A 19,811-nucleotide genomic window follows, 5' to 3' on the forward strand; every position below is an offset into this window, starting at 1 on the left:
GATTGAGACTCCTGCCTTCTTTTTCTCCATTGATGCCCAATAGATTTGGCTCCATCCTCTTTCTATTACCCTATGTGTTTCTACCTTCCTCATGTATGTTTCTTGTAGATACCATATGGTAGGGTTTTGGTTATAATCCACTGTGCTTGCATTTTATGGGTGTGTTCATTCCATTCACATTCAGAGGTATGATTATCAGCTATGTATTTCACAGCATTTTGATTTCTACTCCTAGTCCTGCACTTTCTTCTTTAACTATTTCATTCTACACCAATGCTTTGTTTTTAATCAGTCCCCCTAATGCCCAGCCTTATTTTACTTCCCTTTCTACCCCCCTTCTTATTCCCCTCTTATTTTCTTTACAGTCTTTTTAAGCTATTCCCCCCCACCCTCCCCCTCCTTTGTATTGCTTCCCTCCCCACCAGTCCATTTGTTACCCTTCTTCTTCCTTATAGGGTGCAAATCAATTCTCTGCCCCAATTTATTTGATTGTTCTTCCCTTTTTGTGTCAATTTCAATGCACATAAGAGTTGAGTATTTTCTATCTCCAACCTCTTTACCCTTCTAGTGTATTGATGTTCTCCCCCTTACCGCCATGTGACATATAAATTTACCCCATTTTGTTTCTTTTCCTATTTCTCTTAGTATTAACCTCTTTTTTTTAACTCTAGTTTTATATGTATGTATATAAATATATATATATATATACATATATCTTTATACATATTTATGTCTTGGCATTTCATCATATACAGTTTGTCACTTGTTCCCTCTAAGTATAATTCTTCTAGCTACCCAGTTGATAACAATTTTTATTTAAACCCTTACCTTCCATCTTGGAATCAATATTGATTCCAAGGCAGAAGAGTGGTACAGTTTAGGCAATGGGGGTCAAGTGACTTGCCCAGGATCACAGAGCTGGGAAGTGTCTGAAGCCAGATTTGAAACTAGGACCTCCCTGTCTCTAGGCCTGACTCTCAATCCACTGAGCTATCCAGTTGCCTCCAATAACAAATTTTAAAAGTGACCAATATCCTCTTTCCTTGTAGGGATAGATATCATTTTAACTTATTGGGTCCCTTAAAAAAAGTTGTTTTTTTTGTTTTTGTTTTTTCCCCCTTTATTACCTTTTTGATGATTCTCTTGAGTTCTGTGTTTGGTCATCAAATTTTCTGTTCAGGTCTGGTCTTTTTTTAATGAATGCTTGGAATTCTTATATTTTGTTAAATGACTATACTTTCCCCTATAAGAATATAGTCAGTTTTGCTGTGTAGTTAATTCTTGGTTGTATATCTAGTTCCTTTGCTTTCTGGACTATACTATTCCATGCCTTTTAGTCCTTCAGTGTATATGCAGCCAGATCCTGTGTCATCCTGACTGTAGTTCCATAGTATCTGAATGACTTCTTTTTAGCAGCTTGTAATATTTTTTCCTTGGTCTGGTAGTTCTTGAATTTGGCTATAACATTCCTGTGTGTTGTCAGTTGGGGATTAAGTATAGGGGGTGATCTGTGGATTATTTCAATGTCCACTTTTCCCTCTTGTGCTAGAATGTTGGGTCAGTTTTCTTTGATAATATCCTGTAGGATGATGGGCAGGCTTTTTCTTTTGTCATTGTCTTCCAGTAGACCAATGATTATTAAGTTGTCTTTACTGGAATGTTTTTCTAAATCTTCTGTTTTGTGAATGAGGTGTTTTATATTTTCCTAAATTTTTTCATTCTTTTGATTTTGTTTTATCGTCTCCTGCTGCCATGTGAAATGTCTTGCTTCAAATTTTCTTCTAATTGTTGTATTCTGGTTTTTAAAGACTGAATTTCATCCCTGGCTTTTTGCTCATCTTTCTCCTTCTGGTCTGCTTTTATTTGGAAGTCATCTTTCATCTCCTTTGCCTCATTGTCAAGCTGATTAATTTTTGCTTTTAAGTGCCTCTGTTTCCAGATGACTGATCTTTCTTTTTAAGTTCTGTTCCCAGTTGTCTTCAGCCTCTCTTAATTGTGTTTTGAATTGTATTTTGAGTTCTTCCAAAACCTGTGTCCAATTCGCTGGAGTTTCTGTGTTGTGATAATTAAAATAGTTGGTTGTCATAAACTGTAGTGATTAAAATAGTGGAAGATATAAATTGTGATAGATATAAGAGTGGATGAGTAAAATATGACTGCCGAAAATATGTTTTCACTACAGTGTCTTGTTTTAAAATTAATATATAAGGTGGTCGCCAGGGAAATATTCCCAATTATGAAATATACCTAAGTCAGCTGGGTTTTATAGAGATTTTAATTAATTAATACAATGAGGAATTAAAGAAAGAAAGAGAGAAAAGGGAAATAATAAGAAAAGGATAGGCCACCCCAGGGCAGCCCTGACCAACCCAGGCCTAAGCCTTAAGAGAAAGATCAGTCAGTCCTAAACTGTGATAAACACTCACCACAAGATCTGTCTAAGCAAGGATTCTAGTGACACCAGGCCAGCTTCATCTCAGCTGACTCCACCAGCTCAATGCCTGAATTTCCGTCCATCTGAATGAATCTGAGCTCCTATTTAAAGGGCATTTTTTCCTATGTCACCTCCCTTAAGTCCTTATATCTACCAATGACAGTAGACGTTTTTCAAAGGACAGACCATTCTTAATTCACACCTAAGAAGGCTTTAAATTTTTTATTAAGTTCGCACCAGAAAACCTCTAAGTAAGTTTCTCACCTCTTTGCTCCTTGTAAATTCACAAGTTGCCTGACATTTATAGGTACTTAGCACCCCTTTGTACTATATCCAAAAATAGGCATGGCTTAAGAACTTTATGTCTTATTATAAGTATGGGTTTAAGTATCTTTCATTGTTCAGCAAAAGAGTTTACAACTTTATCTTCCCCTAAGGCATGCTTAAGTATGGTGAAGTAGAGTTCTCACATTCCTGATCTAAGTAGAGTTCTCACATTCCTGATCTAAGTTACTTTCACTGCCCAAATGGAGAATGGTCCCAATGGGAAATGGTCTTAACCCAACCTTATGAAGTAGGGTCTGGGAAATTTTTAAGGTTCACAATCCTAACCTTATGAAGTAGGGTCTGAGAATTTTTTAAGGTTCACAGTGTTTTTGCTTTTTGTTCCTTGATCCTCCTGTTACATTTGCTCTTTGTTCATTGTCTTGATAGAAGGTGTCAATTGTAATTTCGGTTTTTGTTTTCTGTTGTTTGCTCATATTTGTCCCCTTCTTTTCCCCCTGTAGTTGCCTGTAGTCTTGCTCCTATCATTATGTACTGGATTTGTAGGTTTGAACTTTTCTGTCAGCCTTCATCCTTGGAGCTTAGCAAGGCTCTCTGAGCAGTCTGTGGTGGAGGGGTTTTGGATCTTGAGCTTTCCTGCCCTCTTCAAGCTTGATAATATTAAGCCCAGGTGAGTTGAACTTTCAGAACTGGATGTGCCCTGAGGACAAAACCTTTGGAACAGGGGAGGGGCAATATGGATTGTCTCAGCTGTGATCAGGCTGACTTCTTTGAGGTTCTCCTCCGGCTGCCTCCCCGAGACATGTATTCAAAGCTCTGTGCCTGGCACAGCTTTGCCCCCTCCGAGATTCCAGCCACTTCTGGAGGCTCAGTACTGTAGGTGGGGGAGGGGTCCTGGGACCTTTCTTTTTTCTTCCCCTTAAACCCAGGTGTTCTCCAATTCAGGCTTTTTGGGGGCATATCTTTTAAGTTGAGTCCAGCAGGAGGGTTCCTTAGCTCCATCCTGTTGTTAGATTTGGTTTTCAGTCCCCTAGGAGCAATTGGTTTTTAATCAGTTAAGAAGGGTTTTCAGAAGTCTGAACTTTCGCTGCCTCTACACTGCCATCTTGACTCCGCCTTCCATCATATTTAATATTAAGGATTGTCTGTTTCTTAAGAAAGATATTGAGATGATATATTTGGTAAACATTTATAATAATTGTTTTGAGTTAAATACAGAATTTTTTACATAGAAGTAATTTTAAAAACAAAAAACTCCTTACATCCTTTCTTAGAATCAATACTAAGTGTCAGTTCCAAGACAAAAGAACAGATAAGGGCCAGGCAAATAGGGTTAAGTGACTTGTCCAAGGTCACACATCTTGGAAGTACCAGTTTTAAATCCAGGTCCTCCTGACTCCAGACCTGGCACTTTATCTGCTGTACTATCTAGTTCTAATCCCCCTACCCCCCAAAAAATAATTTTAGAATTTTTTTGTATGCTGTATATTTGTAAGAGGTTAAATATCAACACTGCATTTTGTTTATTCTTGTTTAACTCCCAATTTTATATTTCATTACTTTCCTCCTTACAAAATTAATTTCTTATGAGCTGACAGAAAAGGTAGCTAGTTCTTTTTTCTTGTCATTTGTCAATCAGCACTTTGTAAACAGTCAGTTTTCAAAACAAACTTTTTTTCGATATAACTTTTTTACCCATCTTTGTGTAAGTTGTGTTCCAACCCCACTCCTTAGTCCTCAATTTTAAATATATTGAATTAATTCACACAATATATTAAAATAAATTCAGGTAAAGTCTTGCTTATAAAAAATTGTTAAATATAGCTTTTCTAGGCAAGCTTCTACCTCCAATTCCCCTCCTCCAGTTTGTTTCAATACCATTTTTTCTGAAATCATCCTGATCATCATTTCTTACAGTATTCTATCAGAATTATTTATACAACTTAGCCATTCTCTAACTTATGAGTATCTCCTCAGTTTTTAATTCTTTGCCCCTACAAAAAGATCTGCTACAAATACAGATTTTGGTACAAATACATCCTTTTCTCTTTTCTTTTATCTATTTTGGATTTATTTGGATTTATTTTTATATTTGGCAACTTTCCTAAAGACCTTAATTTTTTCGGGTAGTTTTAGGATTCCATCATATCATCTGCAAAGAGTTTTATTTCCTTATTGCCTATTCTAATTCCTTCAATTTCTTTTTCTTCTCTTACTACTGTAGCTAGCATTTCTAGTACAGTTTCAAATAATAATGGTGACAGTGGGCATCCTTGCTTGCTTCACCTCTGATTTACTTCAAATTTATCCCTGTTACAGATAATGCTTTCTCTTGACTTTAGATAGAGAGTACTTAGTCATTATAAGAAAGATCTTTCCCTCTTTCCCTCCCTCCTTGTCCCTGCACTAGAGAAGGCATCAGTTCACAAAAAAAAGTATATAAACTATGTCTTTTGTGTTTCTATTTATCAGTTCTTTCTCTAGAAGTAGATATTTACAAATTGTTTTCACATATTCATTTCATAGCTGTATATATAATGTTCTCTTGGTTCTGCTCATTTTATTTTTGTAATTTCATGTAGGTCTTTTCCATTAAAAAAATTAATCTGGTCATCGTTTCTTATGGCACAGTAGTATTCTATCACAACCATATGCCACAACTTGTTCAGCCATTCCCTAATTAATGAGCATGCCCCTAATTTCCAGTTTTTTGCTACTACAAAGAGAACTGCTATAAATATTTTGGAACATGTAAGTTCTTTTCCTTTGTCCCTGATCAACTTGGGAAACAGCCCCAAAAGTGGTATTACTGGGCCTATGGGCATACACAGTTTTATGACTCTGATCATAATTCTATAATGCTGTGAAAGAGAGAAATTGGGAAACATGAATGCTTCCCAATTTCTCTCCTCTACAGTGCTCTCCAAAATGTTGGATCAGTTCACAGTTCCAATCTGCTAGGCATGTAGCCTAGCACAGTAGCCAATCTGATAGGCATGATTTGTATCAGAGTTGCTTTGATTTGCATTTTTCTAGTCAATATTGATTTAGAGCATTTTTTCATAGAGTTATATATAGCTTTGATTTCTTCATCCAAAAACTGTCCATATCTTTTAACCATTTCTTAATTGGGGAAATGGCTCATATTTTTATACATATATTAGAGTTCTTTATGTATTTTAGATATGAAACCTCTATATGAAAAACTGTCTATAAAATTTTCCTCAAATTTTCTGTTTTCTTTCTAATCTTTGCTACATTAGTTTCATTTGTATAAACCCTTTTTAATTTGATGTAATCAGTCATCCATTTTGTATCTCATAATGCTCTCTATTTCTTGCTTATTCAAATTCATCTCTTGTCCATAAATCTGACAGGTAATATGTTTCCTGTTCTTCTGAATTACTTAAGATATCATGCTTTATGTCTAGGTCGTGTATCTATTTTGTTCTTATCTTGGTAAATGTTGTAAGATATTGGTCTATACCTAGTTTCTGTCAAACTACTGTACAGTTCTCCCAACAATTTTTACCAAATAGTGAATTCTTATCCCAACAACTTGTATCTTTACTTTTGTCAAATATAAAGTTATGATGATCTTTTACCACTATTTGTTTGTATGTCTTTTCTGTTCCACTTTCTATTTCTTAGAAAATACCAGATAGTTTAAATAATTTCTGCTTTATAATATACCTTAAAATCTGGTACTGTTGGATCTTCTTCTTTTATCCTTTTTTTTCACTAATTTATTTGATATTCTTGACCTTTTGTTTTTCCAAATGAATTCTGTTATTATTTCTTCTAGCTCAATAATTTTTCAGAAATTTAATTGGAATGATATTGAATAAGTAGATTAATTTGGGTAGGATTTAATTATATTGCCTCTGCCAACCTATGAATAATTAATATTTTTCCAGTTATTTAAATCTGATTTTATTTGTATAAAAAAGTGTTTTATAATTATATTCACGTAGTTCCCAGGTTTGTTTTGGCAGATATACTCCCAGGTATTTTATTTTGTGTGTTGTTATTTTAAATGAAGTATCTCCATCTCTTCTTGCAGATCTTTGTTAGTGATATATAGAAGTGCTGATAACGTTTTTGGATTTTTTAAAAATTCTGCTACTTTACTAAAATTAATGTTTTAAGTAACTTTTTAGTTGAGTTTCTAGGATTTTCCACATATACTATCATATTATTGACAGTTTTATTACCTCTTTGGTTATTCTGATTCTTTAAATTTCTTTTTCTTTTATTGCCATTGCTAGCATTTCTAATATTATATTAAATGTTATTTTAAATAATGAACATCTGTGTTTCACTCCTGATATTATTGGGAAGATGTCTATCTTATTCTTGTTATAAATAACACTTGCTGATGGTTTTAGGTAGATACTTTTATCATTTAAAGAAAAAAATCATTTTACTTTATTTCTATAGCTAACTTTTCTAAGATTCTATTCATCTTAACTTATTTCTTATTTATTTTATGGTTAGACTTGTCTAGTACCGAGGGGAAAGTTGAGGTTCCACTATCAATGTAATTTTATTATGTTTCCTCCTCTTATTCATTTAATTTTTACCTTAACAATTTGGATACTATACCATTTGGTGTGTGTGTATATATATAAATACACACACACACACACACACACACACACACACACACACACATATATAGTATTGCTATTACTTCATTCATTGTGTGTGGTGCCTTTTTAGCAAGATATAGTTTCTCTATTTATCTCTTAATTAGGTCTATATTTGCTTTTGCTTAGTCTCAGATCATGATTACTAACCCTGGCCTTTTTTACTATTGCTGAAGCATAATAGATTCTGCCTCAGCCTTTAATTTTAACTCTTATATGTGAGTCTCTTTTTCAAGAATATCTTTTGTAGTTTCTAATCCATTCTGCTATTCATTTTATGTGTGAATTCATCCCTTTAAAATGCAGTTTAACAGTTTAACTAACTGCATTCCTTCTATTCTATTTTCTTTAGTTTATCCTTTTCTCTGTTTTCTTTCTTTTCTTCCTCTGAAGTATATTTTGCTTATGACCACTGTGTTTTTTTATCTACTCTCTCTTTATCACACCACCACCACCACCTTCTCTTATCCTCATCTCCTTCAACTTCCTCATTGGGAAGATGGATTTCTGTACCCAGTTAAGTGTGTATGTATATATATTTTTTCTCTCTGAACCAAATTCAATCATTGCCCATCTACTTGCAATTTTCCTCTCAGCTATAAAATTTCTTCCTTCTGTGCCTCTTTTATCTGAGATAATTTTGCCTATTATTCTTTTACCTTTGTTTTTCTTCCAGAACACGCCTTTTTGTCTCTCATCCATTTATTTTTTGAGGAGGGGCACCATCCCAACTTACTTCTGAGCCCATTGTCTATGTAGACTCTTTCTAACTTTCCTAATAATGATAAAGTTCTTAGAAGTTACATGTATCATCTTCCTGTATAGAATTGTAAGCAGTTTACATTTTTTTCATGTTTTTCTTTCATGTTTACATTTTTTATTAAACCCTTACCTTCTGTCTGGTAAGGGCTAGGCAATGGGCGTCAAGTGACTTGCCCAGGGTCACACAGCTGGGAAGTGTCTGAGGTCAGATTTGAACCTAGGACCTCCCGTCTCTAGGCCTGGCTTTCAATCCACTGAGTTCTCCAGCTGCCCCCTCATGTTTACTTTTTAATGCTGCTCTTGAGTCTTGTATTTGAAAGTCAGATTTTCTATTTAGCTGTGGTATTCTCCTTAGGAATACTTGAAAATGTATTTCATTAAATATGTTATTTTTTTTCCATTGAAAGATTGTATTCACTTTTGCTAGGTAGATTACTGTTTGTTGTAATCTTTGGTCTTTTACCTTCTGGAATGCCATATTTTAAGCCATCTGTTCCTTTAATGTGGCAGCAGGTAAATCTTGTGTTGTCATTAGGTTCCATGATTATTTGAATGGTTTCTTTCTGGCTGCTTGTAGTATTTTCTCTTTGACTTTGAAGCTCTGGAATTTGGCTATAATGGTCCTGTATCTTCATTTTGGGATCTCTTTCAGGTAGTAATTGATGGATTCTTTCAGTTTCCATTTGGCCGTTTCAATTTCTGTTTGTCCTGGTTCCTACAACATTTGGGCAATTTAAAAAATATTTTCTTTTAGTATGTCTATGTTTTTTCTTTGATTATAGCTTTCAGGTATTCTAATAATTCTTAAATTATATCTCCTCAATCTGTTTTTCCAGGTTACTTTTTCCAGTGAGATATTTCATGTGTTTTTTTTAATTTAAAAAAATTTTTTGTTTTATTGTTTCTTGATATCTCATGAAGTCAATAGTTTCCATTTCCCCAATTCTAATTTTTAATGATTTTCTTGACTTAACTTTTGTACCTCTTTTTTCCATTTGGCTTATTCTGTTTTTAAGGTATTTTCTTCAGTATTTTGTGGTACTTTTTATTAAACTGTTAATATTTTTCATAATGTTCTTCCTTTGCTTTCATTTTTTTACATAATTTTTATTTCATCATTCTTATTTGATTTTCAAAATAATGCTTAGTTCTTCTAGGAATTTTTGTTGTGTTTGCATCCAATTCACATTTTTTTGAGGCTGGCTCACCAAAAACTGTAATATTTATAGTGAAAATGGGTGGATTGAATAACAGGGGATAATGAAGGTTTTATGATGGGAAATGGAGAAGTTGAAGGGAGAGAGGGAATATGGCTGCCGGTGAGGTAAAAGGAGAGAGATGCCACCTGCTGAGAGGCTATTTTTTTTTGAAAAATGGGGTTCCTGAGGAATGGGCCACTTATGATAGCCTGAGGGGATGTCTTCTCTATAGATTAATGTTGCAGATACCCCAGAGCAGGTAAGCACAGACCCTCCTGAAGAACAAGCCTCTACCCAGACTTAATCACCCAGCTGGGGTCCAGTAAAGACAGTTTATAGTTGAATGGCTATCCTGAGGTTCAGCTCCCTCTATGTCCCCTGAAATATTAGTCCTCTTATCTGGCTGCGATATTCAAATAAAGATAAAATTTAATAACAGGCTTGGATTGGAAAGGTATCAGTGAAGAGGGAAGAGGGATTTCCCTAGATAGGGTTTGAGTCTCTCTCAGCTTTTGAGCTGAGGCCAGGCCTCACAGGTTGGTGGAGGGTTTCTCTTATTCCTGTCTATGCTATATCTGTGCTAGCTTTCTTAATTTCAAGAGTCTTAGTAGTAGACAGCGAGAGGAAGAAAATTCTGACCTTCAGAGCTGGTAGGCCTGTCTCTTCGAGCTGATGCCCCTAAAGATCGGCCTTTCAGCTCAAACTGCTTCCCATAAGTCCTTTTGTCAATGACACGATCACAGGAATTCAGAGAGAGCACACAGTTGGGAAAATCAGGAAAATAGAGGTACATCTATCCAGATACCAGGAGAAAACACCTTCTACTTCCAACGCCAGGCAGGAAAAGCTTGTCAAAATACCAACTGCCACTCCTAGTTGCCCCTTTCCCTACAAATTGTCAGTCTTGTCAATATCTTCTCTCTCTAATATTCCCACTGTTGTTTGTTCCAACTCAGTGGCAGAAAGTCCAGAATTTGTTTTAGTTTTCCTTTCCACAATTTGTATGCCTATAGCTTTTTTTACTTCATTGCCTTTTGAATTTGTGTCTTGCTCTTCCTCATCACCATAGTATGTTTTTATGACTGTGTGCTTTTTTGTTGTTTACTGATTTTTTTCCTATTTCTTTGCTTTGAACTTTACATTAAAGTTGGTTTCTGTTCCTTCCATGATGGGGTAGAGGAACTCTGTTCCAAGATTTAGGTGTTTTTGGACTGCTATTTTCAAAACTAGATCTGGGACTTTGGAAGATTTTGGTGCTTTCCAGGTGGTGTGATCTGGGGGAAAGTGTGGCCACTGCTCTCCTAGTCTATGTTCTGGTTCTTACTCTGGAAGGGTTTTGCAATCAGTATTGCTCCCTAGGTCACTTGTTCCCTCTTGAAGGAAAGTGTTCCTTTCTACCCTTAAACTATGACTGGAAGAGGTAATAGGCAATAGAGTTGCCAAACAACATCCAGTCCTTTGACAGTTGTTAGCAGGGTGGGGGGGGAGAGAGTTGGGGGGGGTCCTGTAATCTCTTTTTGATCAGTTACTATATCTCCTTACCAACTCTGCCTTGAAAGTTCCTGAAGCTTCTGCTTAGCAAAAGATGATAGACTTCTGCACTTTGTGGGCAAAAAATAATGAACATTTTGATCATATGTATTTATGGGGAATTATAGGAGAAGCTGGGAATAGAATTGTATCTAATAGGATTTTGACTACTCTTCATTGTTTTCAACTTATCAGTTCTACTGCTAGATAATAAGAAAGTAAAAAGGATAGTATTAGGAGAGTAAGACCTGATCAGCTGGAATATATTTTTCTGTGTATTTCAAAAGGTAAAGAATAAGATTCTAGCAGAATTTTCTATTTTTCCTTTTGTTCAATAATACAAGGTAGAAAGCATCATTTTGCCTATGGTTATTAATTATCCAGATTAACAAATATCCTACATCTTATACAATGAAGCCCCCTCTTCCTTTTTTATTTATTTTTATTTAGAATATTTTTCCATGGTTACATGGTTCATGATCCCCTCGCTCTTTCCTCCCCCCTCCCGAATTGAACAAGCAGTTCCACTGGGTTATACGTGTATCATTGTTGAAAGCCTATTTCCGTGTTATTTGTATTCCTTTTTTAAAAGTAAGTGTAACCTCCACCCTCAAGCCACCTTTTTTAGCAGAGATTTGGAAAATATGAATTTAATTTTTTCATTATTCATAGATCACACATATAGATAACCTTTTTAGAATGAACTGTCATTTCATTTTCATTTTTTAAATTCCTCTCCTCCTAAAACTTATACATGATGCATATTTCTTATTTTTTTCCTTAATCTGAATTAATTTTGCAAATCATTCTTATGTACAAAGGATTACATTTTATTATTTTCATCATACTAGACCATTTAAATTGGGATTCCAAAAGGTTCCTAGACTTTGTTTTAAAAAATAAATGTATGTTGTTCAAAATTGATCACTTAGTGAAATAATAATTTAAAGGCATAAAAAATAAAAGTTCTTGATGATACTTGTTCATAGTTAATACAAACGATTTTAGATTATTTGGATTTTTTACTAAACTTCACAGTAAATATTTTCTTAAATTCCTTACACAATAAACTTCCAAATTATTTCCTCAATTGTTAAGATATCTTTTTCTTACCTTATTTTGTAAAGTAGCAAAGACATTTCAGAGGCAATAAAAAATAAACAAGGCATTGACATTTCTTCAAAGAGCTTACAGGAAAGAGACGAACATATTAGAAAGTTACGAGAAGAAATCACTGAAATGCAAAAAAATACTCAAGAACAACTTGATGAAAAAGCTGTACAGCTAGAAGAACTGATGGAGAAATTGGAGCAATACAGTGAGAGAAAAGAGGACCTAAAACAGCAATTGAAGGAAAAGGAAGCAGAACTTGAGGAAATTGGAAAAGCGTACAGGTATGAGACAATGTTATCATTATCATAACTAGCATTTATTAAACTCCTATTGTGTGCCAGATGTGTTGAGCACATTGCAAATATTATCTCATTTAATCTTCATAGCAGCCTTGGGAGGAGGTATTACTATCATTCCCATTTTATACATGAAGGAAGCAGAACAAACAGGCTATATGACTTGCCCTGGGTCACACAGCTGGATTTGAACTTGGGCCTTCTTGACTCCAGGCCCAGTGCTTTACCACCGCAATACCTTGATGCCTCCTAAATTAATGAAAAGCTATTATGGTACATTAAATTGATATGGGCATTTATTTATAAACCCTTTTACTTTCATTACAGTGCAATTAATAAAAAGTGGCAAGATAAAGGAGAACTACTAAGTGGTCTTGAGATACAAGTTAAACAAATGAAAGAAAAATTTGAAACCAAGGAAAAGAAACTCATCGAAGAAAGAGACAAAAGTCTTCAAAATCAAAAGTAAAATTAATTTCCTAATCCTAGCAACTTTCTGCATTCAGAAGCAGATGGTTAAATTTGTAGGAAAAATATCCTTTTATTAACTAATAATAAGGTATGTAAAGGCACCAAAGATGAATTTGTATTTATGTCCTAAAGGGCTACAATGGAAAGACTTCGTTCTATGGATGATAGTTTTAGAAAACAACTTGAATCAGTGGTTGCAGCCCATCAGGCAGAACTCCTACAGCTGGCAAATGAAAAACAAAAGCAAATTGATGCTGCTGATGAAAAGGTAATGTTGATAAAGACAACTTATAACTTTCATATCCAGGATAACACTTTATAATTTAAATGGAGTGACCCCTAAAATTGTGGGAGAGAAAAAAAAAGGACAGATTTGAACACTATGTGAACATAAAGAATGATGTCAAAAGCAATTGGTTCCAAACCACTGCTCTAAAGATCATTTACAAAATTTTGATTCCAGTATAGACTCACTAGTGCACAATTGTTCTACAGCTAAGCATCATATCCTGTCACATAGCTATTTCACAAGATATAGTTACTAAGAGACTATAGATATATATTAATACAACCTTTCATTACCCCTCAAAAAAACTGCTCAAAGAAAATGCTTTTCTGATAAAGTATTGTGGGGATCATCTTTGTTGATTTAGTTACATGGCAATTTGGAAGAGAAGTTTAGGAGAGATGAACATGTAAGTCTTATTTTCCTTATTAATTTTGAAATGATTATGAGAATTTCAAGTTATATAAATATAACAGTTGGAGATTCAGAATTGAACAAATGGTAAAGGCATCAATAATAGAAAAGCAAATCTGCATCCAAGGCCAAGATGATATTTAAATTTGTAGAACAAATACCTAGGAAATGTACCCCCAAAAAAGAGAAAGTAAAAGAATTTCAAAAACAGCCTAAATTGAGTAGGGTAGATGGTGAAGCTTACTATTAATTTACTTTAGAATATAGTTCTTAAATCCAATTCATCAAATATTTATTAAATTTATATTATATGCTTAACAGTCTCTTAGGTTCTCTGGGAAAATTATTTTTTTTTAAACTCTTACCTTCTGTCTTGGAACCAATACTGTGTATTGGTTCCAAGACAGAAGAGTGGTAAGGGCTGGGCAATGGGGATCGAGTGATTTGCCCAGGGTCACACAGCTGGGAAGTGTCTGAAGCCAGATTTGAACCTAGGACCTCCCATCTCTAAGCCTAGTTCTCAATCCACTGAGCCACCCAGCTGCCCCCTCTCTGGGGAAATTATGAACAAAACAGAAAAATAACTTTAGCATAAGATAGCTCTGTCCAGCAAGGAGCTGGCACTATAGTTAAGGAGGCAGATAAAGAATTCATCATTAAAATAAAAGAATTCAAATAAATAGATAGTACAAGATGAGTAGTAAAGCCAGTAAGAGGAGAAATCTTTAGACAAGGAAGAAACCTTAATTGTAGATAATAGATTTGGAGCTGGAGTGAAATGCCATCTTTTACAAAGGAGGAAACTCAGGCCTAACGAGTTTTAGTGACTTGTCCTTGTCTGCACAGCTAATGAAACCAAAATGTGAACACAGGTTGTCTTATAATCCAAAGCCAATGCTTTCTTCACTACATCTGTTCTTTGAAAAAGAGGAGCGGTAGGGAGACCAGGAGATGGGATTCATGGTAGGAGAAACAAGTCACAGTTCAAGGACAGATGTTATAGAGAGCTTGTTGGTGGGACACTGAGAGGACTGAACTTACTGGAATTAGTGATCGAAGGAGACACTGGATAAAATTTTTGCTTCTTATAGAATTATTGATCATTAAAATTATCTAGCCCAGTGGAATCAAACTCAAATAGAAATGAAACCTATTAAGTGGCATCTTGACTTAGAAAATCACAAATTAGCAATATGTAGTTGTGTATTTTTATTTTTGTTAAGTATTTCCCAGTCACATTTTAATCTGGTTCCTTTGGCATCCTAGAATTTGACACTTCTGAGCTAATCCAAACTTCTCATTTCATTGTTTAGAAGGCTTGAACAGGTAAGTAACTTGTCTAAGAGGATTCATTTGGTCCAGAATTCAGGTCTTTGATTTCCAAGTACCTTTTTCCACTGAACCACATTTATTTTCTCCTTAGGAAAGAGTAGGGCTAGATTTGAGAGGACTTGGGAAATCAGAAAAAAGAATTTGAAATTCTAAAGATAGAGTCACTAAGGGCTTTTGCATAGAAAAACATCATCAGAAAAGTTGCTTTGTTTTTAAACAGATTAATACAATAATATACAGGATCCGTGAAGCTACTATATAGCATAGCAGAAAGAGCACTGGATTAAGAGTCAAGAAGATATGTTCAAAAGGAGTCTCAGATACTAGCTAGAGTGAGACAATATGTCTCTGCCTCAGTTTTTTCATCTGTAAAATGAGATAATAATGGCATGAAGCTAAAATGAGATTGTAAAAATAAATCACTTTGCAAACTTTAAAGTGTTATAAAAATGCTGTTATTTTTATCATTATTATTACATTAGAGGTAAAAAATGTTGGAATACTCTAACCATTATTCATAAAAATAGCTCACATTTACGTAGTGCTTTAAAGTTTATAAAGCACCTTAAATTTATCACCACTTTTGATGCAACAACCCTGTGAGGTAAGTACTCTTATGAGCCCCATTTAATGATTAAGAATCAAAGGCTTGGAGATTTTAAGTTACTTACCCAGGGTTGCATAGCTATTAAAAGTTAAAGGTAGAATTGAAAACCATTTCTTCTTGATCCCAAGGGTGGTACTTTATGCAGTATGCCAATTATATCTTTCCATTAATAAATAAATGAAAAATAATTGCTTAAGCACTTGATATATACTAGATTTTTTCTAAGCTCCGGGGACAAAAATACAAACGAAAATCATTCCCTACATTCAAGGACCTTAGAGGGAGAAGTAACACAATAACACATGGAAGAGCAGTAGTAGGGAAGGACTGGACTTTGTAGTTGAGTTACCTAATTAGTGAGTACCTAAACCTTGCTAGTAATGGTGGGGATGGAATGGAAGGATACTTAAATATTTTGAAGAAAGAATTGATAGGCTTTGTCATAAGATCAAATCAAAAGAATTTATTTAATGAAAGATATGAAGGAGAAAGAAAGAAAAGACTACGTCGTGATTATGGGCCTGGATGACTAAAAGAATTGTAGTATCACTGAAAGAAATACTAAGAAAAATTAAGAAAAAAGGAGCCAATTTAAATATAAGATTCTAGATTTGTTTTTAAATGTTCTGAGCTTAAGTAATTGAAACAAAAATAAGCATAACTTTGAAAGACTTAGGATCTCTAATCAACACAATGAAACCTACCACCATTCTAGAGGAATCATAATAAATATGCAATTTTCTTCCATATAGAGAGGTTGTTGGACTCAGAATGCAGATCAGTGTATTTTATTGGACCTGGCTTATGGGGGAATTCTATTTTGCTCAACTATACAAATTTGCAATAGGTTTTCTCTTTCTTGTTTTTTTTAAACCCTTACCTTCCTTATTGAAATCAATACTGTGTATTGGTTCCAAGGCAGAAGAATAGTAAGGGCTAGGCAATGGGGGTCAAGTGACTTGCCCAGGGTCACACAGCTGGGAAGTCTCTGAGGCCAGATTTGAACCTTGGACCCCACCCCACCCCCAGGCCTGGCTCTCAATCCACTCCAGCTGCCCCCTTTTTTGTTTTCTTATTGAGTTGTGGAATAGGGAAGTAAGCGGGAAAGAATTCAGAACAGCCTTGGTAGTCATCCACATAAGAGTATGTAATTGTTTTAGCTACTAGAGACTAGTAAAAAGAGGAGTTTAGCTAATTTGGAAGATTTGGAGGAAAAACAATCAAGAAGATGAATGAGAAAACAGTGAAAGAAAGATATTTATTAGGCAATGAATTTAAGAGGAAAATAATATGTTTAGATGTTTTAAAATTCCACCAAAGAATAAGATGAATGGAAGGGATTCATTGTGTTTTGTGAGGAGACTGACCCTCAAGCAAACATTTCATTATAATGGACAAATGGGATGGCATCTTTGGGATAGTTTCTATTTATAGAACACTTCCCTTAATTTTTAAATATATTCACTTTAGTAATTTTAATTTTTGCTTTATTTTAGTAATAGTAATCTTAAAGGGTCACAATATAAACTTTCTGAGGGGACAGATTCCATGTACTAGATTAACTCTCATGTGTTTTTCTTCTAATATGCACTTTTAGAATGTTAATGTTAAGAGAAATTAAAATATTTCAAACTTTGGTTGTCAATTTAGGTTTCCCAGGTTGAAGACGAGATGCGTCAACTTCTCCAAGAAACAGAACAAAACAAAAAATCCATGGAGTTAAAGATAAAGCGACTTACTTATGCTTTAAGAGATATTCAGCAAGAATTTTGATGGTCTGAGACTTTATCAAGTTGAAATGGTCTTGCAAATTTAATATAAATCATATCATCAGCAACCAATTATTGTAATTGCTGTGCCTTTAAATTTTCTTTCTACACATTCCAATATGAATATATTTTAAAGCCCTTTTTTGATCAAGTATTTACTAAATATATGTATAATTTTTCTTAAATTATTTATACTTCTGTGTCTGGGAATGTATTGTCAAAATAAACTAAAGGCACTTTTGTCTTATGTCTATAATAAAAGTTGTTTCCAAATAAACATATTATTTTTAAAATAGGGTTTTGCTATTTTCCTATGAGAAGGAAGACATAAGTTAATCTAACAATATTTTAGTTATTACCACCACCACATTGTGACTGTATACCAAGGGATTGCTGGGTTCATGTTTTTAGCAAAAATATCTAAAGTGGCTGGGAAGCATTTTACTGACTAATGTCAATTAATTGATACCAGTTCTGTTCCTACTGTGTGCTGGGCATTGCCATGAACTAGGGCTATGAAAACAAAAGTGAAAAAGTGGGGTATCAAATTGTTTACCGTTTCAAGGGGGAAGGGAAGAGGGAAGGAAGAGAATGCGGATCGAAAATGTTAGAAAACAAATACCAAAAATAAAATAAATAAAATAAAATATAAAAAATAAATAAAATAAAAAATAAAACATTACTAAAGGGGAAACAATTTTTTTTTCCTGATTGTTATTAGGGCCTTCTCAAAAATCACTGTTTTATTTTGCACATAACCTATATTATCTGTAAATATGACTTTCTTTCCAGTGGAATATCACTATGCTCCTTGAGGGCAGAGATTATCATCTTTTTTATTTTTTTATCCCCATAACATGAGTCATTTAATAATTGTCAATTGATTACTAATTTTCTTCCCTCTCTCCATTACTTCTGCTCTTATCTGTGACTTTTCTTTTTTTTTTGGACTTTTGTTTTTTCGGAGAGATCATACACTCAGTTTGCCACCCATATGTGGTCCACCTCTAGTTCTTTATTGACAGTTTTAGCTGAGCATTTTCATTAAGATGTTTTCCCATCAAAATGAAACATTTTAATTTAAATTCATCTTCTACAATCCCTTATAATCCTTTGTTTAGTGTTCAAAGCCCTTTATAACCTAGCTCCTTTCTATCTTTCCAAGTCTTCTTGCACTTTACTCTCCCAACTATCCAGTGATAGTGGCCCTTTACTGTTCCAACCATTGCCCATCTCTTGACTCCAGGCATTTATTTCTGGAAATTCATGCCTTCATTCCTGGAATGCATTCCCTTCTCATCTTGGCCTACTGGCTTCCCTGGCTTCCTTTAATTTTCAACTAAAATTCCATCTTCTACAGAAAGCCCTTTCTATACCATCATAATTCAAGTGACTTTTTTTTTTTAAACCCTTACCTTCTATCTTAGAATCAATACTGTCTATTGATTCCAAGGCAGAAGAGCTGTAAGGGCTAGGCTGTGGAGGTTAAGTGACTTGCCCAGGGCCACACAGTTAGGAAGCATCTGATTAGAACCCAGGACTTCCCTTTTCACCTAGTTCTCAATCCACTGAGCTACCTCACTGCCCTCCACTTTCTCTTTTTTGAATATTTCTTGTTGATCTGTATATACCTTGCTTTTATATATTTGATTGGTTGTTGTCTTCCCCCAATAAGTTGTGAGTTTCTTCAGGACAGGAACTGTCTTTTACTTTTTATATCCTCAGTATTTACAACAGTCACTATTTACTGACTTGAAGAAAGCGATAAAACTAAGTTTCTATCAGCTTTAATTTTTCATTCATACTCTAATCACTATATATTAGAAAGGACAATATCCGTTCTTGTTGGACTTGTCCATCTAGTACACTATACACACAAGCAAGAACAGCATTCTTTAGGTATTTAGTTTATGTTACTTCCTTCTAATGGCCCTTAGTTACTTCAGCACTAATATTAAAACTCCTAATTATTAGTTTCAGGTCTTAATCTTGTTCCTCTTCACATAAGGGCCACCATCTTTGCTGTATTTGTGGTCTTACCTCCAAAAAAGCAAATCTATTTTCTCTCTGAAGATTTTAAGTTACCTGCTCTTACTTGAAATCATACATCATATGCAGTTCCCCACACTTCCTCTTTACTCTGCCAAACCACATTCCTTCCTTCAAGGTGCCATTGTAAAGCCTTTTTGTCATAATACTGACTCTAGTCACTACAACATTCTTCTTAGCATTTAAATTTTTTAAATTAAATTTTATTTTTTTAAAATTACATGTAGAAACAATTTTTCATAATTGTTTTCTGGCACTTTATGATTAAGATTCTCTTTCCTTCCTCCTCCTGCCTCCAAGGTGGTTGTCTGATAGGGGTCATACCAGTGTTTTCATTCAATATGTATTTCCATATTCTTCATGCCATGACTGAAGATACACATCACATATACAATAGAAAACTTGTGAAGGAAATAAAATAAGTGATTGCCATGCTTTAATCTGCAGTTAGATTCCAACAGTTCTTTCTTTGACTGTGGATAGTGGTTTTTTGTTTGTTTTTTTATCCTGAATCCCTTTGGGGTTATCTTAGAAATTTATTTTTCTGATATTAGTTTAATACTTCATTGATCATTCTGCAGTATTTGTGTTATTGTATACACTGTTCTGGTTCTG

General features: G+C 34.3%; 1 protein-coding gene across 4 annotated transcripts in view; it reads left to right on the forward strand.

Annotated features, from left to right (window-relative positions):
- The window catches only part of LRRCC1 (leucine rich repeat and coiled-coil centrosomal protein 1), a 76,988-nt gene extending 59,548 nt beyond the window's left edge, over positions 1–17,440 (forward strand). For all 4 annotated transcript variants that reach the window (XM_056824177.1, XM_056824178.1, XM_056824175.1 and 1 more), the window contains 4 exons: positions 12,045–12,253; positions 12,596–12,733; positions 12,872–13,007; positions 17,029–17,440. In XM_056824177.1, coding sequence (XP_056680155.1) covers positions 12,045–12,253; positions 12,596–12,733; positions 12,872–13,007; positions 17,029–17,151 — 606 coding nt within the window. In that variant the 3' untranslated portion in view covers positions 17,152–17,440. The remainder of the gene's footprint in view (positions 1–12,044; positions 12,254–12,595; positions 12,734–12,871; positions 13,008–17,028) is intronic.
- The last annotated feature ends 2,371 nt before the right edge of the window (positions 17,441–19,811 follow it).

This window comes from Monodelphis domestica, chromosome 3 (assembly GCF_027887165.1).
Source record: "Monodelphis domestica isolate mMonDom1 chromosome 3, mMonDom1.pri, whole genome shotgun sequence".
Classification (NCBI taxonomy): Eukaryota; Metazoa; Chordata; class Mammalia; order Didelphimorphia; family Didelphidae; genus Monodelphis; species Monodelphis domestica.